The sequence below is a fragment of the Balaenoptera acutorostrata genome, chromosome 16 (assembly GCF_949987535.1).
Source record: "Balaenoptera acutorostrata chromosome 16, mBalAcu1.1, whole genome shotgun sequence".
Taxonomy (NCBI): Eukaryota; Metazoa; Chordata; class Mammalia; order Artiodactyla; family Balaenopteridae; genus Balaenoptera; species Balaenoptera acutorostrata.
The window spans coordinates 66,282,872-66,293,752 of NC_080079.1; the positions used below are offsets into that span (position 1 = coordinate 66,282,872).

Here is a 10,881-nt window from a genome sequence, read left to right on the forward strand (position 1 = left end):
GTCTTTCTACTTACCCTTTAAAAAAAATCTTCGTTTTGAAAAACTTTGACTATGATTTAGAAAGATTGTTTTTTTCATCTTTTAAAGTTTCTATTGTTGGACTAATTCTTTAAGTTTCTAACAAATATTGTTTCCCATAGATTATTTAGTTTAGAAGTAATTTAAAGAATTTTGATCTTTGCACTGCCAGTCCTAGTTACATAATGAAAGTGTTGAAGGCAAAAATGTTAGCACATAAAACAATTTAACCTTTTGTACTTAACGAGACTTAACTAGTATAAATTTGACTTTCTAATTAGATTAATTATAAAATTATGCATTACAAAATTATCTGTTTCTTCTCATCAGAACCTTATGCTGATAAGCATATGCTATTATTAATTTTTCCTTAGGGCCCCCCAGTTTTATAATGTCCTCCTTTAACCTTTTTTTTTTTCCCCCTCTTTGTAAATTCAGTTTGGTATTATTTTAAACTTTGCTAAAATGATTATCTGTAGATGACTAAATTTACCAGTATTCCCATTTATAGAATCATCCTTTTTAATTTGGAAAACAAGAGTATGAAATATCGAAATCCTCTAGTACCCATTCTCATTATTGGTTTGACCAGATAGCTCATAAAGTATTTGTGTCTAACAGAACAAATTGAATAAAATTGTAGTTCTAATTATGGGTAAAGGGGTTTCCTTTTTTCATCATAGTTTCCTTTTGTATCGTAACAGGAAGAAAAGCATCAAAAGTGTTCATGTGTATGTGTGTGTTTATATGTATGTGCACATACATTTGAAAAGAAACTGCACTTGTAATCTTTAATGATTATCCTTAAAGAATACTTAGTGTCCCTCTTGGGTTTTTAGTTTTTTAAATAAATTGTGTTATCAGATTCCTTGAAACCCAAGGAAAAACAGACTGTAGTCTGTCAAATAGTCTGAATCCCAAAGCTCTCATTTTGTTTTTGTCACCTAGTATTTTTAAGACGTTATTCTTTTTAGGGATGTATGTGGACTGGTACATATAAATTCTGAATAATTTGTGAATAATTTAAAAATATTTTTGATAGCCATTTGTATCATCATTCTCCCCATTAGGAAATGAAATCTTTCACTTAGAAATAGCCTAAGAATGGCTGTAAATGAGAGATTGTACATGCCTCATAGATATACCAGATTTTTGTATAGAAAGAATAATAGACTTCTTCATAAAGACGTTGTCCCTTTGAACCTTACTCATACTTTCTCAGTTTTATACATAAGTAGCAAAAAGTACAGCTGCATTCAAAGTTTTAATAAGACTTCAATATGTATTCTCTATAAAAAATGACTTTTATATTCTGTGCATGTGTGCTTTTTCATTTCTAGGCAGGAGTTTGTTGATGCTTATGTGGATTACATATTCAATAAATCAGTGGCTTCCTTATTTGATGCTTTTCATGCGGGCTTTCATAAGGTCTGTGGAGGAAAAGTCCTTCAGCTCTTCCAGCCGAATGAACTACAAGCAATGGTTATTGGAAATACAAATTATGACTGGAAGCAACTGGAAAAGGTAGGGGAAAACAAATCTATGATATTGTTTAAATGGAAAGGCAAAAGGAAAACATGGCTTGTTGATGGAAATCTTGCTCTTTCATTTATTATTTTCCATTTTACACTACTTAGTACTATCGTTTTTATAGGAAAACACTGTACCCTTCTTACTCCACAATGAATGAATTTTAATTGTATGAATTAGATAGCATTTTTGTATCTCTGGTATTGGTGGTATTCATATAGAAAAATGTTATCTATGACAGAGGCTGAATAGAAGCCCCAGCTAAAACTGAATGGGTTTTCATTCTGCCTCAATCCTAGGAAAACCATTATGAAAAGCACTCACAGTGATTAAGATCTTTGTTTCCTTTTTTTCTGATTAGTCTCAATGTTAAATTTTTTATCAGAGAATAAATAATACTCATAATCTTCATTACTGATGCCTTAACCAATACAGGAAACTTTAGGGAGAAGATTGGGAATTTTTAAACAACTTTTTTTCTTTTCCTTCTTTTCTATACAAGTAATTCTCAGATATTTCTTCAGATAAACATTTAGTAAAAAGTGCTAGGTTAGATCAACTTTAAGAAAGATGTATGCAGGGTTGATCTGTACATTTTTCCATCTTTGTAATCTAGCAACCTCTGATACAGCTTTTGCATTAGTAGTTCTATACTGTATACCTATTAAGTTAGCTAACATAAAAAAATATGTTACTAAGTCTAACAAGGATACAAAGCATTGGGAACTTTCATACATTGCTGTTGAGAATACAAATGATACAGCCACTTTGGAAACAGTTTGACATTTTCTCATAAAATTAAACATATATTTGTTACATTCTCTAGCAGTTCCATTCCTAGATATTATGTTCACACAAAAATCTGTAAACAAGGGAGGAAAGAGGCATTATTGTTTAATGGGTACAGAGTTTCAATTTTGCAAAATGAAAAGCTTCTGGAGATGGAAAGTGGTGATGGTTGCATGTAATGCCAATGTATTTAATGCTACCAAACTGTACACTTTAAAAAGGTTAAGATGATCAGCTTCAGGTTATGTGTATTTTACTACAAGTTATTTTTTTAATTATGTTTTTAAAAATCTACAAGTCAAAAACTGGAAACAAAGCAGATGTCCTTCAGTGGGTGAATGGATAAACCAGCTGTGCTGCATCCATACAGTAGAACACTGCTGTGTGTTAAAACGGAAGGCACTACTGACACATGCAACGCCTGAGGTGACTCTCAGAGTCCTTATGCTGAGTGAAAGAAGTCAGCCTCAGAGAATTACATACCATATGATTCCACTTATATGACATTCTTGAAAAGCCAAAACTATGGTGAACAGGGGCTAGGGATGGATAGAGTGTGACTGCAGAGGGGTAACACAAGAGAGTTCTTTGGGGTGATGGAATTGTTCAGTATCCTGATTGTGGTGGTGGTTTATCTATACATGTGTTTAAAACTCATGGAACTATGCACACATCAGAAAAAGTCAATTTTACTGTGTAATAATTTAGGGAATAAAAATTTTAAATTAAAAAAAAATTAGGACTTCTGGTTAGACATATTGGAATAAACATATTTTTCTCTGCTCCCTCCCAAAATCTCACTAGAATGACAATAAAGGAATAAAAATAGGAATAACCACCCCCCCCCCAAAAAAAAATACAGTGAGCAAGAGAAAAAATAGCCTTTGGAAGATAGAAAGTAGGTGGGTGGGGACTTCCCTGGTGGTCCAATGGTAAAGAATCTGCCTTCCAATGCAGGGGAAGTGCGTTTGATCCCTGGTCAGGGAACTAAGATCCCACATGCCGCGGGGCAACTAAGCCCGCCCGCCACAACTACTGAGCTCACGCGCCTCAACAAGAGAGCCTGCACGCCGCAAACTAGAGCCCACACGCTCTGGAGCCCCCGTGCCACAACTAGAGAGAGAAAACCTGCACGCCACAACTAGAGAGAGACCCGAAGAGACAGTGCACCATAACGAGAAGATCCCGCATGCCTCAACAAAGATCCCGTGTGCTGCAGCTAAGACCTGATGCAGCCAAAAAAAATAAGGAAAATAAATAAATAAAATCAATATTTTTAAAAAGAGAAAGAGAGAATAGGTGGGTGAGTTGAGTGACTTAGAACGAAGAAAATTGAATTTGAAGCCTCCAGAGGGACAGGGTTGTCAAGAGGCAACCAGTGTCACACTGCAGAATCTCTGAAAGGCTCAGGAATCGGCACATCATGCTACTGTAATGGCAGGGATGCAGGGCAGGGCTAAAAGCAATAGGATTACTTCAGAGCTAATTTAAGGAATTATTAGACCTCTCACATCCCCTTTCCTACCCAGCAAAATACAACTCTGGAGAGAGGCTTTAGAATCTGGGAAAACAGGTAGAACTGAAGCTGGCACTCAGAAAGCTGGTAGCCAGGCTTAAATCCTCTAGGAAGGAGATTGAAGATTTTTTTGGGGGGTAAATTGATCTGCTGAAGAGAAGAAAGCTGTATTGACTTTAAGGATACCCCAGTGGAAATGGACCCCACCTTCAGTCACTCTACAATGAAAACAATGTAATGACCTCTCATCACACTTTAGATCCTACACAGTTTATCCTTCTTGCCTCATCTTCTTTCATTCCTCCTCTCACTCTGCTTCAGCCTTATTGGCTTCTTTGCTGAGCCTAGAACCCTCCAGTCTTGTGGCCTTTCTATTTCCTGTGTCTGGAATTCTCTTCACCTTGGTAATTCCAAATGTTTCTTGCTCTCACTTCCTTTATGTCTTTATATCTTTTCAGAGACCTTCACTGGGTAACTTACTAAAAATTGCACATGTGCACATATACATCCCTATCTCCCTTCTGTGCTTTTTTCTTCTTTGAATTTGACTAAATAAAATTTTACTTAATTGTCTTTACTGTCTGCTGCTCCTTACCCCCCACTACAAATGTAAGCACCATAAAGGCAGGATTTTTTTCTCTTTGTTCACTGCTGTATTCCCAGAGCCTTAGAAGGGTACTCAGTAAGTAGTTAAAACCTTGCCTGAAGATATAACTGATAGAAGTGTTCATTCAGTAAGACAAGACATTTTTTTAGTATATTTTAGTGTACTTAGTATACTTAGTTTTTTCCACTGTGTACCTGATTCATTATAATTTCATTGATTATGATTTGTGACTTTAAATGCTCTTCTTCATCAGGACTGTGTACACATTTCCCCAGAACCATCTTGAGGTTAAAAAAAAAAAAAAAAAGGAAAATAGAAAAAACTAGGCATCCTCCTTTCATTTCCCCACTAACATGCTCACAGACTAATTCAAACAAGTTAATACGTCAGCTGATTTCTAAAATTCAAACCATTTTCTCCAAACCTTTATAAATTAATAGCAAATATGTTGTGGATTTCTCAAGAGTTCAGTGATTGAGATAATCATGGCTACAAAAAGAGCCCCAAATTCAAGAAGCCCACAAGCAAATATTCATTGAGCCCCTACTGGATGCCTGATAATATGCAACAGATTAGGAAGAGAGCAGTAAATAAGAGTGAGACATGGTCTTTGTCCTCTATTAAGGAAGCTGGACATTAAATAATTGAACTGTGATGAATATAAAGGAAGAGAGTTTAGTGAATGGTATATAAGGAGAAGCCTGACCTAGGGTACAGAAACTGGGAAAACCTCTCATAGATGGTACTGTTCACCAGGTAAGTAAGAACTTTGTTCACCGAAGTTTCCCCATGGCCCCAAATTTTGACTAAAGCTCATTATATATGTGCTGAATGAGTCAATGAATGAATTAGGTGACATTTAATCTGAACCCTAAAGGATAAATAGAAATGAGCCTGATGAACAAGGAAAGGAGGGGTGTGTGTTATAGGGGAAGTATGTTTGCTGTTCTGTTGCAAATTACCCCAAAACATAGTGGCTGAAAGATGACAGGGACATTTATTATCTCACATAATTTCTGAGGGTCTGGAATTCAGAGGTGGTTTAGTCCAGTGATTTTAGCTCAGACGTCTCTCATGTGGTTGCAGTCATAATACTGACTGTTGCTGTTAGTCATCTGAGATTTAAGGATAGAATTTCCCTTCCAAGATGGCTCACTCCCATGGCTGCTGACCAAAGGCCTCAGAATCTCACCATGAGGACCTCTCCATGGGGCTGTTTGAATGTCCTCATGAAATGGCAGCTGGCTCCCCCTCAGAGTGAGTGATCAAAAAGAAGCTAAAGCCACAGAAGTTTTTGTCATCTAGCCTCAGAAGTCATGTATTTTCATATCTACAGTATCCTAATGATCAGAGGTCAGGTCTGTTCGGTGTGGGCGGGGACTACACAAGGGTGTGAACAGCAGGAGGCAGAGATCTTGGAGGGCCGTCTTGGGAACCACCACAGAAAATTACTAGTGTTGCTCTTAGAGCCATTTATTTTTTAAAGAGAAGATAGAATAATACAAAACAATTAGTATGACTTCTGTTCATCAATATCGGGAAAGAAAATTTTATAATTATTACAGATACTTAATTCCATGTTGAACTTTAATAATCCATTAATATTTTAGTAATTCTGGTTTATCCTTTAAATATTAACTTTGGAAGATGATATTACAATCCTATCATGTTCTTTGAATTGTTAGGGGGGAGACATTTCTGCTGATTCATAGGTATTTTCTTCCCTTTCCCCTGGAACTAATAGTTGCAAAATGCCCAAGAAGTAGTAAGTAATTAACTTAATCACATGAGTTTCAAACACCTGGACAATGTTAGCTTTATGTGCTAAGGAAGCCAGTTTGTCAGATTCAAGATATCCCTTAATATTAATAAAAGGTTGTGTTGTTTTTAGAATACAGAATACAAAGGAGAATATTGGGCAGAACATCCTACAATAAAAATGTTTTGGGAAGTATTTCACGAATTACCATTGGAAAAGAAAAAACAGTTTTTGTGTAAGTATTTCTAATTTTGTGTTTTATGAGAATGGAATCTAATAAACTTATTCTCACAGGAGATTAATTGATTCACTTTAGTGGATAAGGTTTTTTCCTTATTATTCCAAGGTCCTGTTTTTAATTTTTTAAAATCTACATTATTACATGCATTTTCATATTTTGAAAGCTAACTGCATTTAGCTTCCAAAATAGAATTGGTTCTTTCAGATGAAAGAAAACAATTTATAACACTGATTTACAGTAAACTAGGGATGTAATTCCTTTTAGAATTTCTAGAAAGATCTCTGCAGTATAGCTCTTTTCTGTGTTCAGTCTTCATTTTCTTTTTCTCTTTGCTTCTGCGTGAAAACTTTGGGAATTGGTGTAGAAAATAGAACTCTTCTATTCCAGGACTTCTCTTACTTATAGCCTAATCTGTGTCTGTTTTGCATATCATAGGATGACAGGTCATTCTTCAGTGATTTGAGTTTTGGCTGCCAATTATAAATTTCTGTTTAAAAATGACAGAAACAAGACAAGTAGAACAAGGGATCATAATCAAAACTGCATTTTGTTTATAAACTAGTTCTAAATGGCTATTCTTTTCAAAAAGAAGGTCTCTCAGAATGTTTCAGGGACAATAGTAATTCATGTATCAAACATTTATTAAGCATCTCCTGTGTGCTAATATTAAGATTACACTTTTAAAGAAAAAATATTTGGATGTGTCTCAAAATCATGCTTCCACAAATTCTGGAGATCGGCTTCCAGTAGAAGTAACATTTCCATTAGAGCAAATGTTACTGTAAAGCTTTGCTGTAGTGATTGTCTTAATAACTTGATACTCCATATTGTTGTTTTGATAAAAGTAGTTGGCTCAATGGTTTTTTTCTTGGCAGTATTTTTGACAGGTAGTGATCGCATTCCTATTCTTGGTATGAAGAGTCTAATACTAGTCATCCAGTCAACAGGAGGTGGTGAGGAATATCTCCCAGTTTCCCATACCTGTTTTAATCTTCTGGATCTTCCAAAATATACGGACAAAGAAACTCTACGCTCTAAACTGATCCAAGCTATTGATCACAATGAAGGCTTCAGTTTAATATAACTTTGGAGTTATAACTATTCAGTTTACTGCAAAAGCATTAAACTAATTATTAGTGTGTTTTTTTGTGGTGATGAATTCAGCAAGGTGACAGATGTACTATTATAATTCTTACTTGCAAAATGTTCAATGCAATGAGTATTCATGAAAGCCAAAAAATATTAAAGGAAATGAACAAACTGTGTTAATATTAAACTTACTGTACAGAACCATGGATTTTTTTTTTTTGCCATCTTCCAATAAACATACAAGTATTGTGAATACATGGAAGTTTTACTAACATGAATTTTAAGAGTTTGCATATTTCACAAATGATCTGGTGTGTGAGTGCATGAAAATGTTGCTTAATTTTTCTTCAATCATGGCTGAAAAACCTTTAACTTTGGCCTGCAATAGTCATTTGATTATTTTTTCATTTTGTAAATACTGTTAAGTTTTGTAATAAAATAGTTATGTTCTGATACCAGTAGTTTCTATGGTTGTAATTGAACTGAGCTGACTTTTAAGGGTTAAAAATTATTATTTAAACCTTATTCTGAGAATCTATGAAAGCAAAAAATTAGTATGGTGAAAATAGTCTTTGCTTTTTTGCTAGAATACATGTCCTTGTGCAAATCTAAATTACAAATAGAGTTCTCTAAATAACTTATAGTTCTTTCCTTTTGTGACTCTTGAGATACTATTGATAAATGGGAGGTTATCAGAAAGCTTAATATTTAGTAATGGAAGAACTTTGTCCTACAGTTGCCAGAATACAGTCACTGACTACTATGAGAACCAGTCACTGGGTTATAGCTTTTAAAACTATTGATGCTGCAGGTTGGTATTTAAACAGAATTTTCAGTGCTTTAGAACTATTTACTTGAATTTTAAGAAACATCTTAACAGTTTTATGGTGCTGATGCTTAGTTATCTCCTGTCATTAAATTGTAACACTGAGTGATGCAACACATGTGACTTTCTGCTATAATGCAAATATTTATTTTTTAAATTTATTTTTTAAATGCCATGAAAACTGTTTAAATAATAAAGACTCATTGGTTTAATATTTAAACTTTCATTGGTTCTCACATAAGATTCCAAATTCTTCAAAAAGAGTAATGTCTCAGGGAAGGTCTCTTAAAATTTTGGATTGATAGTTCCCATTCCCATACAAATTCATCTATTTTATAGAGGTCCCCAAGTCTCTTATCTGTAATTCTAAAATCCAGAACAACTCTGAAAAAAAATTGTGTATATAATTTTACAGCAAAACCTGATCTGAATTGTTGAGGCTATTTATGGTATTAAATGGGACTAAATGGGACTATTTGTACGTTTTACTGTGGCAATGTTTAATGTGTTTGATTACTTTCTGTGTTTGATCTAGGTGCTGCTTCAGACCTCTATGGGTTGCTACATTATGTGTGCTTTAAAAAATTCTTTAACATTCATAATTCCAAAATGCAAATGAGCCCAAGGGTTTTGGAGAAGAGATTGTGGACCTGTACTTTTATTAACTTCACTTATTTATTTATATTTTGGCTGTGTTGGATCTTTGTTGCTGCGCGCAGTCTTTCTCTGCGGCGAGTGGGGGCTACTCTTCGTCGTGGTACACGGGCTTCTCACTGCGGTGGCTTCTCTTGTTGTGGAGCACAGGCTCTAGGTGTCCGGGCTCCAGTAGTTGCAGCATGGGGGCTCAGTAGTTGTGGCTCGCGGGCTCCAGAGCACAGGCTCAGTAGTTGTGGCGCACGGGCTTAGTTGCTCCACAGCATGTGAGATCTTCCCAGACCAGGGACTGAACCTGTGTCTCCTGCATTGGCAGGCAGATTCTTAACCACTGTGCCATCAGGGAAGTCCCATGGACCTGTACTTTTCAGTAGTTTAACTTAACAAACTTCGGTGTACCATAGGTGTCTTTCTATAGATACAAGCCCTAATAATTTTCCTTAAAGTACATTTTTCCCAATGAAAATTCTTCCATGTATCTGATACTATAGTTTCCCTGCACATGCATTTCTTGAGAATATTGATTATTCACATCGAAAACATAAATGTTATGTATAGATGCTTTTTTTTTTTAGTAATCTGTTTGCTATGAAGCTCATCTGTGAAATAGCAGCCACTTTGGATTAATACAGGTGGAGTTCGTTTAACAAATATTTTAACAAGGGCCTGACATCTTATCTGGGAACACAACAGGACAAGGCATAATTTGGGTAAGTCTGATATTTTCCTGTTTCTGTTGCTGCAGACCTACAGTAGAATTAACAGCAGGGAGATTCATGGTAGAAAATTAAAATACCACTGAAGATTTTTCAAATTGCCATTTGCTTATTAAAAAGCAACAAAAATACCGAGCTTTATAGATTAGAAGGTAGGCAAATGCTGAGTTCATTAAATTATAAGGACCATGATTAGTGAGTTGGCTAAACTTTTGAAAATACTTGGCCTCCACATAGACCTATTTGTAAGAGCAACTGTATGTTTGTTTTTAGCTCTCCTCAGTAGTAATTTTAACCAATAGCCATTGTTCAGACTGATTGAGAAGGCAGTAGAACCAAGACACGCCTTTAAATTGGCATGAAATAAAACCAGAATGCAGTTTTCAAAGCTGAGAGACCTAAATTAAGAGCCCCAGCCTTCACATAGGGCCCACTCATAAGGACCATTCATTAGGGTTTATTTCTAACAGGTTTGGTTTTTCTTTTTTTTTTTGCCTTGTAGATGATTTTCACTGCATTTAGTTTAACCGAAAGTCTTTTGATGAAGTGTAATATGTATAAGGCAGTCTTCCTCTGCATATGGTGAGTTCTCTGAAAGCAAGGGCAAATGGTCCTGCTCTCAGCCTCTTCCCGATCCCCGACCTGTTTTGCACTTGGGCCATCCAAACTCCTTATGATAGTTTTGTTCTCCTTTCTGAATAGTTCAGTAGCTCCCCACTCTTACACCGCTAACACTTCTAGAGATAAATTGGGAATAGTCTGTTTTATGTAAGTCTGCCTTACCTTCCCTGTTAGGCCAGCCCCCGGGAATGGAGTGTTAAATGCAGAAGGGAACTCCCCAATTCCTTTCCCTTCTCAACCCTTACTAATCACCTGGGGCTACTTTTTAATACTATGTCCAAGCCCCACCTTAGGCCTGTTAAATGTCACCTCTAAGAGGTGATGCTCAGGTTACTTTCAAAAATTTCCCAGGTGATCTTTAATCCCAATTGGGAGGCACTTAAAAAGAGGAGTCATTAGACCATTTCTCCACATTTCTGCTAGCATCCCAAGGCTGACTTTGTTCATTTTTAAGGAGTCGGAAGAGCTTGGGAGGCACTTAAAAAGAGGAGTCATTAGACCATTTCTCCACATTT

At 35.7% G+C, this 10,881-nt stretch overlaps 1 protein-coding gene across 4 annotated transcripts in view; it reads left to right on the top strand.

Annotated features, from left to right (window-relative positions):
* The window catches only part of HERC4 (HECT and RLD domain containing E3 ubiquitin protein ligase 4), a 132,437-nt gene extending 124,433 nt beyond the window's left edge, over positions 1–8,004 (top strand). For 3 of the 4 annotated variants that reach the window (XM_057530793.1, XM_057530794.1, XM_057530795.1), the window contains 3 exons: positions 1,359–1,542; positions 6,352–6,454; positions 7,336–8,004. In XM_057530793.1, the coding sequence (XP_057386776.1) occupies positions 1,359–1,542; positions 6,352–6,454; positions 7,336–7,544 (496 nt within the window). In that variant the 3' untranslated portion in view covers positions 7,545–8,004. The other variant, XM_057530796.1, reaches the window with a different exon arrangement.
* The last annotated feature ends 2,877 nt before the right edge of the window (positions 8,005–10,881 follow it).